Source organism: Lepidochelys kempii, chromosome 7, assembly GCF_965140265.1.
Source record: "Lepidochelys kempii isolate rLepKem1 chromosome 7, rLepKem1.hap2, whole genome shotgun sequence".
NCBI lineage: Eukaryota > Metazoa > Chordata > Testudines > Cheloniidae > Lepidochelys > Lepidochelys kempii.
The window spans coordinates 28,643,466-28,665,986 of NC_133262.1; the positions used below are offsets into that span (position 1 = coordinate 28,643,466).

General features: G+C 39.1%; 1 protein-coding gene across 2 annotated transcripts in view; it reads left to right on the forward strand.

Annotated features, from left to right (window-relative positions):
• The window catches only part of DCP1A (decapping mRNA 1A), a 50,383-nt gene extending 29,597 nt beyond the window's left edge, over positions 1-20,786 (forward strand). Inside the window, exons 7-10 of one of the 2 annotated variants that reach the window (XM_073351559.1) lie at positions 6,420-7,178; positions 9,436-9,501; positions 12,297-12,515; positions 15,603-20,786. In XM_073351559.1, coding sequence (XP_073207660.1) covers positions 6,420-7,178; positions 9,436-9,501; positions 12,297-12,515; positions 15,603-15,680 — 1,122 coding nt within the window. In that variant the 3' untranslated portion in view covers positions 15,681-20,786. Of the gene's footprint in view, positions 1-6,419; positions 7,179-9,435; positions 9,502-12,296; positions 12,516-13,295; positions 15,120-15,602 lie in introns of those variants that run through there. The other variant, XM_073351560.1, reaches the window with a different exon arrangement.
• Positions 20,787-22,521: the final 1,735 nt, after the last annotated feature.

The following is a 22,521-nucleotide window of genomic DNA, read 5'->3' on the forward strand; positions in this document are numbered from 1 at the left end:
TAATATTTACAAAATAAATCCAAAAGCAAACACGTATGCAAATTGCTTTGTAACAGTAATTCTTGGGAGAGGTGGGGAAGGAGTTTTTTTATAGAGCAGTTGAGACTAGATATATTTTATTAGACTCACTTTAATAAAACCTTTTAAACTGAATATTGAAAGATTTATAGATCAGAGATTTTAGAAACCTTTAGTCTAGTTATTACATAAAAGATTGCAACCAGTTCTAGTGTTGGTGGTGGAAATGACTAAAAGCAGCTAAATAGAGGTACAGATGCAATCAACAATACATGAGAAACCTTGATTTTTTTTATTTTTATTAATCTAGAGACGCATCTGCACAAATGAAGGGAGAGTAAGGAACAGTTCCATCTCCAATGAGTAAAATAATTTTAAATGAAATGAAAAATTCAGAAGGGCCAGGTTTTTCATACTTTAAAGCAGGGGTGGGGAAATTCCGGCCCCCTGCTTAATTTCATCTGGCCCATGGCAAGTCTCTGAAGTGCGGGCCAGAAGCCCTGAGCCTCGGTGCCTGGCCCCCCCTCACCCCCACAGGCTTGCCGGCTTGACCCACTGCAGGGGGAAGCTAGGGTGCCAGGCCAGTCAGTTGGCTGCAGCCCCTAAATGCAGGGGCGATCAAGAAAGCTCCTAGTCCATGTGCGCCTACCTCCGCCCACAGGCGCGCTGTGCAGCGCTGCCTGGCCACATCGTGGCAGCTTCCAGGAGTGGAGTGGGGCCAGGGCAGGGGGAGAGTCTGCCTTAGCCCTGCTGCCAACTGTGAACCACCTGAGGTAAGCGACGCCCAGCTGGAACCCGCACCCTAACCCCCAGCCCTGAGCCCACTCCCACACCCTAAACCCCTCATTTCTGGCCCCACCCCAGAGCCTAGGGGAAGCCCTGAGCCTCCACACCCCCCGCAGGGCTGTGTGTGGCCTGTGACTGATTTTTTTCTTTGGGTCAGTGGCCCCTGATAGAAAAAAGGTTCCCCACCCCTGCTGTAAAGGGTAAGATAAAAAAATCTTTAAAACTGCGTTCAAAATATTAGCTATTTACAAAATTCATACTACACCCCCTCCAATAAAAACCCCACCCCAAAACAAAAAATCCAAACTTGTGTAATTTATCTGTATAACATTTATTAATCCACAACAAAGAAATACTTCTGACGTGGTTTAAAAAAAATCTAGCTGCCCTAAAGTACTTTGAAGTTCCTCAAAAGCTCTGTATCTCAGCAATTAAGCAAGGAAATCAGTTATGTGGAGTGTTCCAACAAATCAACAGAACTAGTAACTTCTAAAATAAATGACTATCAAAACAAAGGTTTCAGATTCATTGATCGAAGCACTCTAAAAAGCCTTTGCTCAATTGGAATTCTATACAGTTTGGATTTAGTTCTGCAGCTATTGGCCCACAGGAGTTTAGCTCTGTGCCATTGAAGAGTCCTGTCCCTTTCAAGGATCTCTTTCATTCTCTCCATAATGTCAGTTTTGGTCTCTTGCATTTTATTAAACCTGCCCTCCCATCCCCCTGCCATGTATGGCAGTTGGGCTCTTTGAAGTGGCTTTAGGAGATGCACTGAACATGCTACTATGGAGAGGACTCAGCCCCTAATAAATTTGGTGACCAGATTGGCTTGTTGTCGAGCCAAGGGGAAAGAGTGCAAAGGGATGATATAGCCCAGTGAGAGAACCTACTATCTTGTTGACAACTCTGAAACCCATCTCAGCCAGGGAATTGTTCACAACCCCAAAGTGGAGGTGAGAGTCTTCTCCAACAGCATTTGAGGTGATGGATGTGGATGGAGAAGGTTATGGTCACCTACGCTTAGACAGGAGCTCCTTCCTTTGCAATGACCCAGTATTTGAGGACTGTAGAGGATCGCTCAGAAAAGATTTGTGAACTTTTCATATTTAAAGGGACTGATCTTATCCTTCTCTTAATTAAACCCTTCCTGGTCCCAGCACAGAGAACAGGCCTCAGAATAGAGAGAGAAATACACAAGAGGTGGGGAGCTCACTTACAGGAGGAATTCCTTGCCCAATGAGCAGCTCTTCAACTCTGAGCCATGCAGTGGGATAGTGCTGGAGACCAAGTGGTATCCTGAACAGAATGGCCGACTGCCCAGCCCTCATTCTCATCATCTTGGGACTCCTGCAGTCTAGAAGCCAGAGTAAACCCAAAGATAGATAGGGCTCTCAATTATTGTCTCTTGTATGTCTGCTTGGGTGGCAATGGTAATCATTGCACATTCTGAATATTGCACCCAGAAGCCGGGAAATAACTGATATATTTCAGGCTGTGGACATTGATTTCTAAAGCCCTGTATGGTTTGGAACCTGGGTGCCACTTCATAGAATCATAGGACAGAAAGGGACCTCGAGAGGTCATCTGGTCCAGCCCCCTGTACTCATGGCAGGACTAAGTATTATCTGGATCATCCCTGACAGGTGTTTGTCTAACCTGCTCTTAAAAACCTCCAATGATGGAGATTCCACAGCCTCCCTAGGCAGTTTATTCCAGTGCTTAACCACCCTGACAGTTAGGAAGTTTTTCCTAATGTCCAACCTAACCCTTCCTTGCTACAATTTAAGCCCATTGCTTCTTGTCCTATCCTCCGAGGTTAAGAAGAACATTTTTTCTCCCTCCTCCTTGTAACAACCTTTTGTGTACTTGAAAACTGTTATCATGTCCCCTCTCAGTCTTCTCTTTACCAGACTAAACAAACTCAGTTTTTTCGACCTTCCCTCATAGGTCATGTTTTCTAGACCTTTATTCATTTTTGTTGCTCTTCTCTGGACTTTCGCCAATTTGTCCACATCCTTCCTGAAATGTGGCACCCAGAACTGGACAGAATACTCCAGTTGAGGCCTAATCAGTGCTGAATAGAGTGGAAAAATTACTTCTCGTGTCTTGCTTACAACACTCCTGCTAATACATCCAGAATGATGTTCGCTTATTTTGCAACAGTGTTACACTGTTGACTCATATTTAGCTTGTGGTCCACTATAACCCCCAGGTCACTTTTTGCAGTACTCCTGCCTAGGCAGTCATTTCCCATTATGTATGTGTGCAACTGATTATTCCTTCCTAAGTGGAGTACTTTGCATTTGTCCTTATTGAATTTCATCCTATTTACTTCAGACCATTTCTTCAGTTTGTCTAGATCATTTTGAATTATAATCCTATCCTTCAAAGCACTTGCAACCCCTCCCAGCGTGGTATCATGCGCAAACTTTATAGGTGTACTCTCTATGCCATTATCTAAATAATTAATGAAGATCTTGAACAGAAGCGGACCGAGAACTGATCCCTGTGGGACTCCACGTGTTATGCCCTTCCACCATTACTGTGAGCCACTGATAACTACTCTCTGGAAATGATTTTCCAACCAGTTATGCACCCACCTTATAGTAGCTCCATCTAGGTTACATTTCCTTAGTTTGTTTATGAGAAGGTCATGTGAGACAGCATCAAAAGCCTCGCTGAAGTCAAGATTCACCATGTCTACTGCTTCCCCCCCATTCACAAGGCTTGTTACCCTGTCAAAGAAATATGTGACGTCAGCTTGCATATTCTTGCTAACAGTCCTAGATTTGAATTTCTGGGTGCTGCTGGCAGGGCACTGTCTGGTGGAAGTATGAATTCCTTATGCGTTTCCTCAGTTAGCCAGAGGAAAAAATGCTTGTATCGATCTTTCTGTTGATTTAGGCAATGTAGTCTTTTTTTTTTTCCCCTAAATGATGCACTTGGGCCAAGTGACAATGGTAATATGATTCTTTTGTAATTTTTACTTACATTTATTAAATGTAACTAAATGACTACTAACTAAATGACTAGGCTGATAGACGGACTGCATAGTTGGGACCTAATTCCCAAATGCTCTGTACTCTTTGCCCTATTGTGGATACAGCTTTTAGAAGACACTATCACATCCATCCTTTTCTTTGTTCTAACTAATCTGCACTTTAATTTTGGGTTCCTTTTATAGGACAGCTGAGAATGTGTGACTTGATTTATTTTCCCTATAACCTTCATCACTTTGAATGCCTTGCTAATGTCCCTGCTACTACTACTCCAGTGTAAAGAATTCTTAGCTTTTCAGTTGCTTTTAAACTAATTAAAAGGCAGCCATTTTCTATTAGAAGCACACAAAGTTAAAACATTTGCCAAATGGAAAATAAAGTCAATAGAGTACAATATTTTCCATGTGTGTTGCACTGGGGAATGAAAACAAATTATACTATAACTGGTAATTGACCATGCTCTTCCTTTTTTGCTAATATTAAACAACTTGTATTTAACATTATTATGTTTAAAAGTAACAAAGCAAAATTTTAAATATAGGAAATCCCTTAAGATAGTAAAAAGTATTATGACAACCCAGTCATGCAGCATAATATAGGTGGGCCTAAGCTTGCTGTTCCAGGGTTCTTTGATTTAAACAAGAAGATGCTTGTCACATTAATTTTGTATAAGATATTTAATTACCTTCAGAGTATTTTGTTCTTCAGTGAACATTCTTTTATATAGGAAAAAAACTGAAGTTAATAGCACTCAGGTCATAACTCAGAGGTACATTTAAAAAAAAAAAATCTGGTTTAAGTATCAGGCTATACTTGGAAATTCCTGGAGTTCACTTGTCACAATATCTGTCATGTTGCCTACAAGAAAGGTTTTTAAAAAAAAATTAAAAATCTAATATAACAGAACCATCAAGATGTGTATATGCCTTACTGTCTAACTGCTTAATCTTATTGTTGTAACCCTTCTGCTTCCTCCATCTTCCCCTCCCACCTTTTAATCCATTTATTTATTGATGACCTTCACTTTTTGTGGTGTCTGAAATTTCAATCGTGAAACTCATCTGAACCAATGCAGTCTGTTTCCTCCAAAGTGCATTGCACAATTATAAGTGATCAAAGTAATATGTAATGCTAACACTAATGGTGGTGTGTTTTTAGTTTGTATAATTGGCTTGTTTTATTTAAAAATAATAAAAGAGATAGGAAAACTTATTAAATGTACACACAGCAGGTCCCTTTGGAATGGATACAGCTTGCATATTTAGGCCATTCATATCTTTTTTTGTTTACCAAAAAAGGTTTGTTTATTTAATACAGAAACCTTTTAAGTTGTTACACTGTCAATTTTGTTGCTGCAGGTAATGTCATGTGAAAGTAGATGAGTGGTCACCAACCCATCAATCGTGATCGACTGGCCAATCCTGGAGTCTCGGCCAGTCGATCGTGATCTCCAGGCTGCTAAAAGTCTGGCAGCACATTGGGGCTCAGAGGCTAGCTGCTGGCACATCTCTGTGGCCCTGGGAAGTAGGGGAGAGGTGAGGCGGCTCCGCACACTGCCCCCTCCCCCAGCACTGTCCCCGTTGGCTGGTTCCCACTTGCAGGCGCGAGCAGTGCACGGAGACCTGCTGCTCCCACCCACAGGGGCTGCATGCAGAGATTTCCGGGAGCAGTATGGGGCCATAGCAGGCAGGTAGCTTGCCTGAGCCCTGCTATTCCGCCAGCCGGGAGCCGCCTGTGGTAAGCGCTTACCAGCCGGAGCCTGCACCACACACTCTCTTCTGCACCCCAGCCCAGAGCTCCCTCCCAGACCTCACACCCCCTTACAGACCCCAAACCCGTGTCCCAGCCCAGAGCCCCCTCCTACACTCAAACTGCCTCCCAGAGCTTGCACCTCTCACTCCTGTTCTTCTTTCCTTACATGGATCATGGGTTCCTGAAACTACCTTTGTTCTTATACTGCCACCTACTTAAAATGCTTCAAGATCATGTGGTGAAAGTTGGTGTCATTCAACTAATTGAATATCTGGTATAAATTATTATACCCAAAAAGACTGATTATGAGCCATGTTGTTGTGCACTGATTTTTATATTCCATTTACCACCTGTTTTGGCATGCAAGTCTAAGTATGCAGTATCTGACAGATCTTGAATACTCTGCCATTCAAGGCAGCTATGATGCTGTCAACTGATTAACACATTGTATGTCGATAGAGTGATTGTCTTTTTGTTGAGTTTATGCTGTAGTGTATAGCCTAAGGGAGTCACTGAGTTATTAGCTCTGTGGCAGTACAACAGTACCTACAACCTGGATCCATATAATGGCTTTGTGATTAATTTACAGTTGGTATATTCAGGTGGGTGAGATAGCAAGCTCTGAAATTCTTGCACACATAGTAAACTACTGCTTTCTGTGTAAGCTCAAAAGCTTGTGTCTTTCACCAACATAAGTTAGTCCAATAAAAGATGTTACCTCGCTCACCTTGACTTTCTGTTTCAGAAAGTATTCTTCCCAACTGTGTTGTTCTGAATGCTGTAACAGCTTCTGTGTGGGGGACAGGGGATGTATTTTATTTTTTCACCAGTTCTCTGAACACTTTCTTTTCTCCCTTTTTCTAGCCATTCCAGTCAACGCACAAACATCTGACAGTGGAAGAATTATTTGGAACCTCCTTGCCAAGGGAACAACCAACAGTTTCATATCCCAATCCAGACAGAATGGAGAAGTTGCAAGCTGACACTACAGGCAGAGAGCACAACTTATTCTTACCTTTTTCACTTGAGCAATCAGCAGTGACACACCAACCATTGCGGAAACCAGAGAGTACAAGTGTCAAAAACAATGGCAGTACTTTGAATCAGCAAGAGCGTGTAACACCCATGCTGATTGCTCCAGCTTCAGTTTTGCAGCCTGACGTAAAGAATGTTTCAAACTATACAGTTCAGTTAAGCCCTATTCTTAATTCAGCCTCAACAACAGAAGCTTCTTCTGCTCAGATACTTCCCAACCTAAACTCAAACAGTAATATAATGCAAGTTATGCATCAAGCTGCTAAACAGATGTCCCCACTTATGAATCAGACACCATCTGATGTGAATCACACGCCACAAAACCTAATTGCTGGCCAAAACCAGTTCATAGCACCTTTGGCAGCAACTAATACAGGAAATGCTTCAAATACACACCTTCCAAATGTTGACCTTCTCCAGAAACTCAGGTTGACCCCACAGCAGGACCAAATACAACAGTCTCTTAGTAAAACTACCATGGCACCTAGCATTTCATCCACAGTTAGCCAGCTTGCAACACCAGAAAGCTTCAAAGAATCCCACACCAAACCAGCATCACTGAGTAGCAAAATAATCACACCACTTCAGGTATTCTATGGTTTTATATATGTTTGTATTTCTTTTAAAATATTGCCAGGCAACAAATGCTTTGTCCTTTAAATTTGAACTTCCTTAGAAATTAGCTTTTAACTCTAAGGGTTTTATTGTAAGCATTAGATGATTTGTTACAATACTTCTAGATGAGAAATCTGCTCTCTTCTGCTTTCTCATTAAAATGTTAGTTAATAATTTGAAATTTTTCTAACTGACTTAGGTGGCAGCTTTCTCAGAGCCATGTCAGTGTAGCTCTCTGTCATGCCAACAGAATTTATAACTTTGACGTGGCATGGACTTCTGAGATATTCTAGTTTTGTTTTTAATCACATACCATTTGTAAAGTTTCCAACTGAATTTGAAAGTATTCCTTCTGCAGAATTCTCTTCTGTGTTGAGGGAGATTCTTAATTCTCCATCGCACTTCTCAGGATATGTGGATATATTAGTGGCTTGCTAAATGGCCAAAAAGTTACACTGGATTTCAACTATTTGTAGGTGAGAGTTGACAGGCAGAGTACATTTGACAGTTAAATTCTGCCAATAGGCGCTATTCTCCCCCTATAATTTTCAGCTATCATAAATGATAGAGCTGTTTGTAGAAGAACAGTTAATCAGGCTGCTATCACCATGGACAAGTACGCTGCAATTAGTCCACCAGTGCCTATAATTGCGAAAATGCTACTGAATGTTGATGGTGTGCATTCCTGATATGTGGAATAAAAGGTGTGTTGTCACAGATTTCCTTCCTAGATAGTTCTGTAGTAGTGCTGCAGAAGTCAATAACAAGTTCCAGTCAAGGGTTTATGAAGGTATAGAACTTAATATGATTGTCCTGTCTTCAGTTTCCCCTTTTGTCATTCCTTCGAAGTGCTTCACCATTCCTGTTTTGGATGTAATTCCTTGTTTGTGAATCTATGGTAATACTGCTGAGAGGCTATTGGTTGTCCAGTTGAATGGGCAATCATTTTTGATCTACATCTTATGTAAACGACCTTGAGGTCACTGATGTTTCCTCTTAGCCTTATTTCCAGAATTTTATTGCTAAACTTTTTTTCTGAGACCCAATTAAGAGTAGTGAGCCTTTTCCGTGTATGGAGGCTGATACCCAGATATAAATATAAGCACAAAAGGTTTTGAGAGACAGCTTGGATGTGCAATGCTGTTGTGTGTAGCTGTGGTTTGGTTTGGTTTTCTTTTAGTTTGGTGCAAACTCACCATTTTTTCCACTTGTGAGTGCTATTGCATGCTGTTAGCTACTGATATGGTCGTGTGAATTAAACTGAACAAGGTATAGTTGATCTTCCTTCTAAACAGATGGATTTTTTCTTGTACCTACTTATGGAGTCATCCAGAATTTTAGTCTTGTGTTTTTAGCATTTATGTAGATTAAGCAGATATATTTACAAAACATTTATGGTGTTCTCTTGGTTTTACTTTACTGATGCACTTCATCAAGATGTGACTGTAAACGGGGAATCATTATCACGCAAATGTGTTTCTAGTGGGGTCCTGTAGGACCAAGAAGTAATTGATGCGCTTTTTAACATTTTTATTCGTGAACTGGAAGAAAACCTAAAATCTTCACTGATAAAGTTTGTAGATGACACAAAAATTAGGCAAGTGGTAAATGTGAGGAAGACAGATCACGAAAACAGAGATCTGATTTAAAATACTTTTTCTGAAATTCTAGCAAGCTCCAGTATTCTCAGATTTCAATTCTATATTGAGATTTTTACATCTGCTTTTAGCAAAACATAGAATAGAATTTTTTTGTGAACTTGATTATCTTGTCTACTAAAATTTATTGAGCACTTCATTTCATTGAGATTGGTTTGCCATCATTTTCCAGTGTACCTTAAAATCTGGGTTCTGAGATTTAAGTTCTTTTTTCTTTTTCTTTTTCTTTTTCTTTTTTTTTCTCTTCTTTAACTTCTATAGTCCCTGTCCTTGGAATTCTTTAACTATGGTTGAAGGATTGCTGATTCTGCAGTCTTCAAATGTAAACTTCAATCTTGTAATCTTTTCAACTTGCCTTTACATGTTTTCATCTATTATTTTGCTCCATTTATGAAATATATAAATATAAAAAACTGCATAGAATTGGATATCATGTCTGTCTTATTGTAGACCTTGACTTGTAATATCCAAGAAAATATATAATTTAGTTGGAGGAAAAACAGAAGATAACACTACTAGAAATTCAGACGCTGACAATAACGTGTACCACACTTTTTTTTTTTTAATTGCAGACCATACAGCAAAACAAGGAGCCAGATGTATTTTCACAACCCAAGGCTTTGCCAAAAGCCAGCCAAGTAAGCATATAAACTTTTCTCCAGCAAATTAAATATTTCTGATGTCAAAGTTTTCTATTTTACAGCAAATAATTTCATGTATCTTGAAGACTAAAGTACAAGACTGTAGTCATTAACATGCCCATTAGTCCTGTTTCCACCTCTGAAAGTTTGAAAAATGCTATTCTGGTTAGAAGAGAGACTATATACTAAAAATGGCCCCTCTTTAGTAGGGGATCTCTTCCCTGCATGTTAGCTGTGCAGTGATATGGGAAAGTGAACTAGTCTCTTCTGCTTTGTGAAATATGAATAGGAATAGCAGCAGACTGCAGCATCTTTTATTGCTGGTGTTGTTGCAGGAACTAGAAAGAATATATCTTGACTCTCCAATCCTAGGTGCTGTTTGAACCAGTAGCAGTTTTTAAATGCATTTTCATTTGTAGATGGTGGTAACTGAGAAGCAGTAACTAGAGAACTCCATATTTCCATCATTATTTTTACTTAATGTTTATGTTGGGGTAATACCTAAGGGCCTCAATCTATTCTGGATGCTGGGCACTGTTCAAACATGGTAAATGATAGTCCCTACCCCCAAAAAGCGTACAGTCTGAAAGACAAGGCAGACATAACAGGTAGATGGGACAAATAGGTGTGAGGAAAAGGGAAGGACGGTGTCCCAAAAAATATTGTGCTCTAGCGCAAACTAGTTGTGAGCACAGTTTTGTTGCCAGTTGGTAGCAGTAATCATTGTAATCACCACTTGCTGTTTTTATAGATTCAGTTTTCAGATTGTTAGAACCACAAAAGAATAACCTTTGAACATCCAGGTCAATATATTATCAAAAGGAACTTTTAGAATCTAGTCAGAAAATAATTAGCAGTAGCCTAAAAGCAAGATCATATCTTTTAAAATATACTTGACCTCCAATGATTTTTATTTAATTATTTATGTCTAAATAAAATGCACAGTGAAATGTAGTCCTTAGTGGTGGCCTGCAGCATCTAAACTGATTAGTGGCTTTACAAAAATCATGAATGGTAAGGCTTTTAAACACTATTACTAAATCATGCCATTCTAATTCCTCTTGCATTATATAAAAGCTGCTTTAGTTGCATGTTCATCTCTAATCGGGAGGGCAACAAAATGACTTTGTTCACAGTTCAGTGCAGTCTGTAAATTGGCCAGTAGTCAATGATCAGTTAAGCAGTGTGCCCACAGTTTTAAAAAAAAAAAAAAAAAGCATCACTTTTGGACTCAAAAGACAATTTAGTGTGCTGGTGGTGTGCCACTGACTAAATGTGCAAGTTTAAATGTGCTGTGATGATTTTAAATTAAATCTTACTGTGGTATTTCCCTACTATGTTGAATTTAATATATATATTTTGCAAGGTTTAACCTTTTTGATGTGACTCTCTATGTAAACATTCAGGGTGAATAGTTTTGCCCTATTTCTTTTTATAATGGAAGATTTTGAATTTCCAAGGGAAGCTTTTTGTTTGTGTATAAAGCTTATTTGAGTTTCGCCATTTATTTCTGCTTTCCTTCTTTGGTAAAACTGCTGATGTTGCCAAAATGAATCCCAAACATTTTGGTCATCCAGAAAGCCTAAGCAAAAGAAGCAGGTAGATCAGTATATTCAATATAAAACTGAGGTGACAGGGAGTCTTCAGATTAATCACTGGAGAGAGTGAGCTTTCCCTACCCTCCTCACACAGATCTAGCCTTCTGACATTTTGGGGGCTCTCAAACTTGAGGAGAAGGTATGCAGTCATACTGACCAAACTCCTGGCGTAGACAGCACTATGTCAACAGGAAACGCTCTCCTGTAAGTATAAGTAGCATCTTCAGTAAGTGCTACAGTGGCACAGCTGCAGCGCTGTAAGTGTAGACAAACCCTCAGTTCTTGCTACTCTGATTTACTTTATACGGAGTTAAGAACACAAGAGGGTAGTGATTGCAGAGAAGAATTGTGCCTACAAAGAGGATAAATCTGTATCTTGTTCAGCTCCTAAAAGTTTGATATTTGTAAAGCAAACAGATATGACTCAACTAATTAAGCTCCAATGCATTTCCTTTTATGCATGTATAGCTTTAATGTTCTATACTGGTATTTTGTGTTTTATATGCTACAAAAGCCAGCTTGTTAGAAGTATACATTTTAAGGAACTCAGTATGATAATGATCATGCCTAGGAGCAGTGCCCTGAAGAGCTGCTAAATTCCCTAGGGTTCCTGAGGTTCCTAATGCTTCCCAGTAGTTGATGAATCTATTTTCTCCATCCTGTCATCTTTGAAATCATGTTGTATATGGTTCTATTTATGTTAGTTTGTCTTTGCATGAGATTTTTTTTCAGGTGTACAACTACCGAAAGTGCCAAGTGTTTAAAAAAAATAATTTATGATCAAAAGATCCGCAGCATAGACAGACACCAGCAGTGAGATTTCAAATGGAGCCATTTTAAATCCTCCCAGTTCTTAATCTAATTAACTGATTTATTTGACCTTAACAAACATTTAATCTGCATCCTAAGAGTAAAGAGAACTTCGGACACTTTTCTCATCCCTCTCATAGGTTGAAATGGTAAAATGCAGCAGTCTTATCTATGAAGGCAGTAAAGGCTCTTCCATAATCTACAGATATAGGTATTAGTCTTTACAAATAGGTATTTGTCTGATCAGAGTTTGATATAAAAACAGTCTCTAAATTTCTATTTAGATAACATATATCGCAACAATGGTTAATTCATCCAGGTTCTTATAAAGGCACTTCTCTCCACAGTGTACATGGTGCTTAATTATTTTCCTTTCTTTTGCAGGTCGCACCTCCACAGTTTGTTACAGCCACAACTACAGTGACTCCTTCAATCCTCTTGTCTCCTAGTGTTTTCCAGCAGTCAGCTACAAAATCCACTGAAATGGAGAATAAAGCCAGTTCCTCTTCTCCTCTAACACTTGGAGCAACAGAAATTCAGACAATGCCTCCTACTGTTCTCAGTAGGTCTCAGCTCCAGGAAACCTTAATACATCTAATAAAGGTACTGTCAGTATCAGATTAAACCACTTTGGGTTTTTTCTGAATACAGAGGCAAGTAATGAGACTCCGTGCACTGGCAACTCCCATTGGATTCAATAGACGTTACAAGAGCTCAGCACTTTTGAGAGCCTGATGATTCCACACAGGTCCCATGTGTAGAGATGGTCCCTTGACTCAAGGTGTCTTCCTTCCCAGGATGGCACAATTTACTTCCTCTCTGGGATCCAGGTTTAGTGATGAGGTGGGGAACAGCTGAGGGTAAGCCACGAGGGACATGCATTGGACCTCTTCCTTCTCCATCCACATACATCTCTGTGAAACTCTGCAGAAAAGTTAATGCAGCTTCAGGATGTTTTAACATTCCTGTGGAGCCCCTCCTGCTGCTTAACTCCCTCTTAAAGGGCATTCCAGGGGTGGACTTCATGCCTGCAGTCTTTGGCAGCACAGCTCCAATGGATCTGCATGGTGCAGAAAGGAGCTCGGGGATTTGTGCAGAGGCCTCTCTATAGTATTGCAAATCTAGCCTCTTGCAAATCTCACAGGATGTGCAGAATTTGTGGGTAAAGAGAAAAGTTGCAGAGTCTCTATGCCATTCTGTAGGTTTTTATGCTGAAAGGGGTGATTTGATGCAGGATTTTGCCCGCAAGAAGTTAAAAATATGTGTATGTAAAATCAAAATATATTTCATTAATAGCTCAACCTGGAAGTAACTTGACCATTACATTTTTATTTAACAAAGTATTCCAGTTACAGATGAGTTTTTTCTTTGTTCCTTTTTTAGGGGCATGAACTCACCTTGAAATGGAAACTGCAAGCATTCTGATTAATGAATTAGAAAGCTTTAATGAGTGTGTTTTAATGCTTCAATTAATATTTCTGCTGCAATTCTGTTTTGTAACTTCTACTGCAACGTTCCTCAGGCCAGGTCTACACTTAGAATGCTGTAGCTGCCCAGCTGCACTGATGCAATTGCAGCACTGTAGCACTTCAGTGAAGACGCTACTGTGCCAACAGGAGAGCTTCTCCTGTCGGCATAGTTAATCCATCTCCACAAGAAGTGGTAGCTGTGTCGACGGGAGAAGTCTTCCCGTCAACGTAGCACTGTCTATGCTGGGGGCAAGGTCAGTATAACTACATTGCTCAGGGATGTAGATTTTTCCTGCCCCTTGGTGTTGGAGTTATACCAATATAATGCAGACCTGGCCTCAGTAAATCACAACAGAGCTATTGCTCCTATAGAGCCATATAGCAAGAGGATTATTTAGCCTCTTTCTGTTGTAAAATTACCATCAGTGTCACAAAACTTTGTGCGACATTAGGGCTCTCTTACTCTTTCCACACTGATCTCGACAGGTCTTGCACACAAAATGCAGCTCTAAAAATAAGACTACAGAAACCTAGCTCCTAGCGATAGAATTGTTAGGTCTGGAAGGGGCCCATAATAAGTCATATGATCAGTTTGGTGGCTGTTTTTGTTCTTTTGCATGACCTGCCTTTTTTTGCAGGACCTGCAGCTGTAACAAAAAACACTTGCTGACCCAGGAAAAACCTGCAAACTGAGCCAGTCTTTTATTATTATTTTTATTTATTGTCGGAGGCAGATTACAGGCAGAAATCTGTGCAATCTTGAGGACACTATTTGTGCTGTTCCAGTTCCAAAGGGAGCAGTACTTTTTATGTGCACTCTGTATAGGCCGTATTTAGACAGGAACCTGAATGCTGATCAAAATTATCCTCCCCAGAAGTGGAGGATTACTATAAATAGTGACTGCAGTAGAATACAAGGGGCTGAAGTGAAAATAATGCTGAAGGAGAAGAATATTCATCTTCATGCTGATTGATTAGGTGTCTGTTGTAGGGTTTACCAGTATATCTCATTTGAATGGTTAGAACCCAAGAAAACTAGAATAGCTTTAAATATTGCATATAAATTAGCATACTGAGTTTCCTGGTAATATACTGATCAAGGATTTTAGACCAGGAATACACTGTGCATTGGTTTCCAAATTGGTCTTAGATTAGAAGTGTAAGTAATTGCAGAAAGTCTTTTCATATAATTGGTGGCACTGCTTGGAGATGGATTTGGGAGTCAGTACTGTTCAGAAATGCACAAAAAGCAAAATTCACCGCACCCCTGTGACGCTTGGGTAATGGGACTTGATGTGGTTGAAGTGAGCAGGAGTTCTGGGGGACAGTACCTTCCAACTCAGGGCCAGGACTGCAGTGCACATTCTTTTCCACCCACTTAAAATTACTAGCACATTGCGGGGGCTGGAATAATGGTGGCTGTTGTCCTGCAGTGTTACTTGTGCTGGATGTTAGGACTGCTTGAAACAGGGGCGGGCAAACTTTTTGGCCTGAGGGCCACATCAGGTTTCTAACCTGAGGGCCGGTTAGGGGAGGCTGTGTCTCCCCAAACAGCCAGGAGTGGCCCAGCCCCCACCTTCTATCCGATACCCCACCTCTACCCTGCTTCTCGTGCCCTAATGGCTCCCCCAGGACTCCTGCCCCATCCACCACCCCCTGTCCACTGACTGCCACCCTGGGACCCCTGCCCCATCCAACCCCCCTATTCCCCACCTTCTGACCGCCCCAGCCACTATCCACACCGAAATCCCCTGCCCTCTATCCAACCCCCTGCCCCCTTACCGCGCTGCCTGGAGCACCGGTGGCTGGCGGCGCTACAGCCACACCGCCCAGAGCACCGGGTCAGGCCGCGGCTCGACAACTGCACTGCCCGGCCGCCCAGAACTGGGGCCGGGGGCTAGCCTCCAGGGCCAAAAGCTCAGGGGCCGGGCAGGAGGGTCCCGCTGGCTGGATGTGGCCCGCAGGCTGTAGTTTGCCCACCTCTGGCTTGAAATGTATAATCACGGATCTTACAGTCGTGGCCCCCAGCCTCATGCTCCCCCAGTCTCTGATGCCTGTGCAGCAGTGCCTTCGTGCAGCCAGTCCTCCCTGTATTCCCCACTGTGAAGAGACACCCACCCCATCTTGAGGCTTAACTTATTCACAATTAAGTAGCAAAAATCAGCACTTAAGTGTATGTTTTCAGTTAATGTTCTGCATATGCTCTTTTCCCCTCCTGCAGAATGATTCCAGTTTTCTCAGTACTGTTCATGAAGTCTACTTGCAAGTCCTGACCAAGAATACAGACATCAAACTATAATTGAAGTTAATTCAGTTCAACTGACAATATGTCTGCTTCTGAAACAATTATGCCTCATCTATAAAGCTGTAATATTTTTTTAAAAAGAATATTTAGTTTTCAGTGTCTTGAATTTTGAACCTGTTGGGAAAGACTATTCCTTAAAAATGCTTCTAAAAAGTAATCTTCTCAGAAGTGATCTAGGTTTCACTGTGATCATCACCAGCAAACCTTTGTTTCTAAGGAAAAATTTAGTTGCATATGAGCTTTCATTAGCATTAAGTGAATGTGCAAATGTTTTCTCTGACTTTTTTTTCTAGCTATCTTCAGTACTGAAGAGTTAAGGGGAACAGTGCTGTTTTTAACCTATCAGGTGTACAGTACACTACACAGATCAGAACAAAACTCAGTTGTAAAACCCACTTCCAGTTCTGAGGGCTTTGTAGAGGCTGGGGAGGCTTATTTATCGTAATAAACTGGTTGATGGCAGATGTGCATATAGTAAAAGATACTGCAGTCAGGCTTGGAGCTGGGTGCCCTTAGAGCTAGATGTTTGAGGTAGGGGTTAAAAATACTTTTGCCCATTCCTGAGCAACAAACAGCCTTTACCCTGTAACTGTTCTGTTAGTTTTTGGCTTTGCATCTTTGGTGTCCATTGAAGTATGCTTGGTTTCTCTAAAAAGATTGAATCCAAAGTGTGCACGATCCTAGGCTAGGGCAATCATGTGCTCTTTAAGTAACAGCCTGATTTCTGTAAATTTTTAAAATCAGATCTGGGGAAGAACATCACTCTAAGACTATTATTTTCCTATTCCCTGGAACTATATATAATATTTGAAATACATTGTTTCTGTTCAGCTAAGGATGAGCCAATGCCAGAATTGAGTTTCATTATTCACTTGTGTTGGCACTGTAGTGTTGAAAACTATACAGATGCGGAAAAATTGCAAACTGACCCCTTGCCTCCAAAATTTTTTTCACGTTGTGTAGTACTGCGTTGTGTTTAGTTGAAAAGTGAATGCTTCTTACATATGGTTTATCATTTCAGTATTTACCAGTGTAAGAATCCGACGACTTCATGTCTCCCCATTTGAAGTCAGAAAAGAATCCTTAATGATATTTTACTATGCTGCTATTGGTCTATCTGTGACTTATATTTATTTCTATATGGCATGAAAAGGTACTTAGTAATACTTTAAAGTAGCTCTCAGTTGATTCCAGTAATACTAATTTTAAGGAATGGTTTTTGAGTAGAGAGGTCTTGGCATATTTGCTAATGGATAATTTGTAGTAAATTTAACCAGTTAGGATGCTTTGCTTATTTTTTCCAAGCACTATTGCAATGAAGAAGAAACGAGTTTGTTTGGCTCTACAAAATAGAATATCCTAGGGATTAGTTATAATAATGTTGACATAGTCAAGGGTTCAGGGTCACTTCATTGGAAATGATCAAATAAGCTTTAATTGTGACTCCATCACAAAGCAGTGGGTTTCTTCTAGTTATAACAAAATGTATGTTTGCATTTTTCATGTCTAATAATTGTTTTAGTTTGAACTTTGTTTTTGAATAGAAAAGATTTTTGTTTAGCAAAATTTGCCTTCTGAAGAGTTTTTCAGCCTTTGAACTCAGTGTTTTTAATTAAAAATATTTAGTATTTTTATGTTAGTATGCAGAATTCAGGGAAACATACTAGTGATCATGTGTATTTACCAAGAAATATATTAGCATTAATGGTAGCATTTGAATTCAGCAACAAAGACTTTCTGGACTTCGTAAGGAAGAAGGCGACCTAGTCACATACTAGAATTCTAATAGCATGTGCATGCACAAAGCAATGTAAATTTGATTAGTTTATCTAAACCCATACACCTGATCCAAATCAAACTTGTGAGGGCCTTTTTGGAGGAGAAAGAATAGGAAAAAATGCCAAACTAGAGAGAGGTGCTTTTGGCTATAGTCCTAGTGGACAATAACCAAGACCCTCAAGTAGGTGTCTTTCTCTGGCTTCAGCAAAGACTGAAGCAGTAATTTTCTTGACTTTTATGAGCATTTCTACTAGCTTGAAAAGGAGGATGGATGGATGGAAGGAGGAGTTCCCAAGTATAGAAATGAGAAAAGGAGCTACTGAGATGATACCAATTACAAACACTTCTGTTAACTTTCGGTTAAATACAGACTCATGTTTAAAATGTCATATCCAAAGATTTATATAAATTATGGGACACTAAGATTTCCCTCATATGGATTGTACTTTCATTTTAAGTCTAAGTCATGAACAGTTGATAATAAAGGGAATGTTATTTTAAGTAGCAACAACATTACAAGAGTTTGATTATGATTTAAACCCCAACATTTTACATTTTTGTTTAATGTGCTTGTGTTATAACTGTCCAGGAACCTCAACACGATGTTGGTAGATCCAAGTTCTCTTAATTTTTATATTCTGCTAATCTGAAAAAGTGTCATCTTCCCAGCTTGCAGAATGAATTTAAATCACCGTGACTAAGCAAGCTTTCTAATGAGTACAACTGATTTCTGTTCACATTGAATTCTTACTCACATTTACTCCACCTGCTGTATGTATAAACAGACGCACACTGGGAGAACAGGAGTATCCTGCAGATGCAGAGTGCCATGATAGTGCTTTTTGTAATATGACAAAATTTAACAGATAAACCTCTTTAATGAAGAACTGCATTGTAAAACAAGCTCTGCTGCAACATAAAACTGGAGATGTTTTATAATGTGGAAGTTGTTTGACAGCTTCATTCTGGTTATTTTGAACTTTTGTATTCTAAACTGGTCAAGTTCGTTTCATTGCTTGATTCATGTTAGCTGCATGTACTGATAGTTAATGCATAGCTCGTTACCATGGGTCATCACAGCAACTTAACATGATCATTTAAAGTGGCTTTTTGTTTTGGTAAAACTACTACTTAATGTGATTGTACCCATTAGTTCTGAGAGTGAAAACAATTAGTTTAGACTATATTCCCAAAATTAATTAATTGTCTAAGCACGTGTTTTCTGTGGTCAATGTTAAGTCACTTTAAAAATTATAACCTTCTAATCAAAGATGGTTTTAAGATTTACAGCTTTATTATTATTATTATTCACAAAATTAAAATTGTTTCTCAGTTTTGTAGCTGTTAATATCGCAAAGTTGTATGAAAGGTGCTGAACGGCTATTAATTTGGAAGACGTATATCTTGTAAAAGAAGAAAATATTTGCAAAAGAATTGAGGCAAAGTGTGAAACTGCAAGAGTGATTATTAATTTTAGTTTCATATAACAGATGTTTGACTTGCCAGGTATTGATATTCAACATGTTTGAACATTTGCTGCTGGACATGTTTCATTTTGCCTACATTTTTGTTTTGCTTCATTTTTGGTACATTCCTTGAACCTATAATGCCCCATCTAGTCAAGTATGCAATTACTGGGAAACTTTTAAAAGAGAGTGATTACTTTGGAAAGTTATCTTTAAAAGTATGTGAGAAATCAGACACTTTTTTCAACTATTTGAATTGCTTCTTGCTTACAGCATATCTTTACAGGAGGAATGTGTGCAATATATTTCACCTCAGTTTAGCCTGACATTGTTGTGAAAATGTTAAGATGCAATATCTTCCTTCCACTTTAAATTGGAAAAAATTGCAATATCTTTCCCTGATGGTCTATTTATTTTTATCTATTCTGTGTATGGGCACATTGGTGGGGGGGAGGGTTTAAAATGTAAAGTATGCATTTTTAACTGTCATTTTTTTACCACTTTTTTTTGGCTGCACCAGTTGTTATTTACTTGCATGTTCTTACAGTATGAAGATGCTCAAGACACTGGGATTTTTAGTAATGATTTCTGGAAACATGGTATGCAAACAGGTTTTTTTCAAGTCAGTAAATGTAGATACTGCATCACTAACATTATGGTATGGACTTCTTTATACCATCTATGTATGTTTGCAAATATTAAGTTATTGCATAAATGTTTAAGAATTAGCATTTTTCATCCAAAATTTTGTATGTTTGCAAATATATTTTTGTAATAAAATTTCAAAAACAAATATTTCAGCACGTCTTACAATCTTCCAGTGTTTTATTTCACTTGCAGAGATAGAAACTAGCTATGAGTGTAAACTCAAAAGGTTCATTGGGGTCATCCATCCTGGTACCTTAAATTTTAGATTTTGAATTTGGCAAACCAATCAATCGTCATCCTTCTTCTAAGAAGTAAATCTGTAAGATGTGCGTTGCTGATACTACTGCAGTCGCTTCCATTGGCTTTCATCCTAATATTTAATTTTTGTAGTACCCTTCTCTTCCATTCTAGCAAATGTGTGACACTTGATAAACCAAATATTAATCTGAAACTGTTTAGATTTAGACTTGGTGGTGGTCTGGATTAATTCAGCAACTGTCACTCTATATGAATTGATGATGGTAATACTGAGCTATTGTTGTTTTTGCTGCCCAAACCACTGGTGAGTATTATGGTTTTGGTAATCTTAATTTATTTGCAACAAAGTCTTGTAGCACAATTTCACTATAACACTAACTTTTTTCCCTTTTATGAAGATGTTTTTTTCTGGGTTCTCCTTTGTTTGTTTGCGATCTTGACTTTGAAACTTATTTTCAGCTGAAATAGAATATAAATAATATTATAAAATTCTTCACATATTCCTTACAAACATTATTTAATTGTTGTAAGATAAATCAGATAGGGAAATTGAGACAGACAAGGGGACAAATTCAGAAGTTGTATGTCAGATGGAGTAAGCTAGATGCCCTTGCATTAAACTCCCATAAATTCAGTCTTTCTTGACTCTACTTACACCCAGTCTCCCAACAAATTAGCAAGTCTAAATGTCTAAGAGGATGTAACTTACACAGTGAAGAGGCAGACCTGGATGTTAAAACAGGATGGTGCTATCTTTGTAGCTATTAGTGGGCTGGGAACTGTACTATATATGCAAGCAGGTCCTCTCTAATTGCCTTGCATGGCAGCCTTCCAGTAGGAGAGTGATCACTTTTATGGAATAGTCATGAAAACAAAATAACAGCCATAATGGCCTGAATTGTGGCTTTGCTTGCCTTGTCGAATTTGTTGCGTACAACGGTCAACACAGAGGAGGATTGAGTACTGTGGGCACTGTCTCTTTATAGAGATTCAGTGAAGAATTATATTTTCCTGTATCTAAACTACATCATCCACTGCGTAAATAAAATTCCTCTCAAATTTGGGCCAAACCTTTTTTCTCTGGGCTCCCATCTCACATGTCAGTTTGGACTCTGCAATGGACAAGAGTATCTTCTGAGTTTGGGTGGAAGCATGTGTCAAAAATCAAATTTTATAAAAGAAAGGTGGTTACAGTATTAATCATGAAGAAACAGGTGGGAGGCTGGGAATTTGGGATTCTGGTCTTCCTTCAGCAGGTACTGTCCAGCAATGCAGTGTATCCTCATCTGCATTGGTAATGTTTCAAATGCTGGGGCTAGCTGGCTCCTTTCCAGGCTATCAAAGTAGCTGAAAGGAAAACTATACTTTTCTCCAATGCCTCTTAGAGAATGAAATATTTACCAAAACTAAATATATGAAAATGAATTTCCCAGTGTGTTTTGAAATACCTGTCACTGTTTTTATACCTCCCTCCAGTGAACTGGACTATGTGACTCTGATGTCTGACCTCTTAGTGATGCTGCATTGTACTTCCCAGCAGGAGGCAGAGTTTCATGAAATAGAATTAGGGCATAGAAAATTCACCCACTGAAATCTGACTCTTCCAATTGAGTTTTTGGGTAAATTCTTATGGAGTTAGAGGATGAAATACATATACGCTGTGGCACATACAAATAACAGCACATGCTAAAGAAAACATTTTGACAGATCCTCAGCTTGTGTAAATAGGAACATCTTTACTGACTTCAGCAAAGCCATGCTCATTTACACCACTTTGGATGTGATCCATTGTGCAACAATATACTTATTAAAGCTCAGTTGTGCCTCACGCCATACAAAATGACTGGATTGCCATGGGCCGACCAATATCCTATTACTGGATCAGAGGATAGGAAAACTGCTACCATCCTTTCTCCCAGTTAAAAATGTTGTTTCATGAAACTGAGGTGGATTTTTCTCCCTTTCATTTAAAAGTTGAAAATGAATTGTGTGTTTTTATTTTAAAAAGTTTATTAATGCATTTAAGCAGTTCTTAAATTAACCCAAACATTACAAAATACACCCTAAAATAACTTTTAAACTGTTTTCAACACTTGCTAGTGGAACTTGATTTGTCTGTCTTCATTCTGTTTCATGAAATTCTACTTTCCAAGAGTGAAGATGGTTGCTTCTTCCTTGTTGCTTTAAATATGTTGTTATATTTCAGGTAAATGTTTTTTTTTAAGTAGCTTTCTCGTCTTTGTAAGTAGACATCAAGATTAGAATCACATTTATGCTACTCTGCTGTTTTCCTGTAAAGATGAGCAACCTAAACTGTTCCACAGAGATGAACTCTCTTGTCTTTCTTAAGGTGTAAGTATTGTTATTAATTTATTACTATCATTTCTCTGACCTGACAGGTTACTAATCTAGGCCAACTTGGAAATCTCATGAGAATAGCACTCCTATGTGCGCTCTCTACTTCCATCCAGACTGAAACTGGGAAATTTTGAGTCCATTTTTCTTTGCTCAATTGAACCTTCAAACCCCTTATCAAAGATTTGTGGGATGGGCAAAGATTAAAACTAGTTAATACAAGCTGTTTGCCCATCTCTAGGAGAAGGCTGATAGGCTAATGTAACTAGCTACATTAAACAATCTTACCCTATCAAAGTTAATTTCTATTAAGGATTTATTTTATCTGG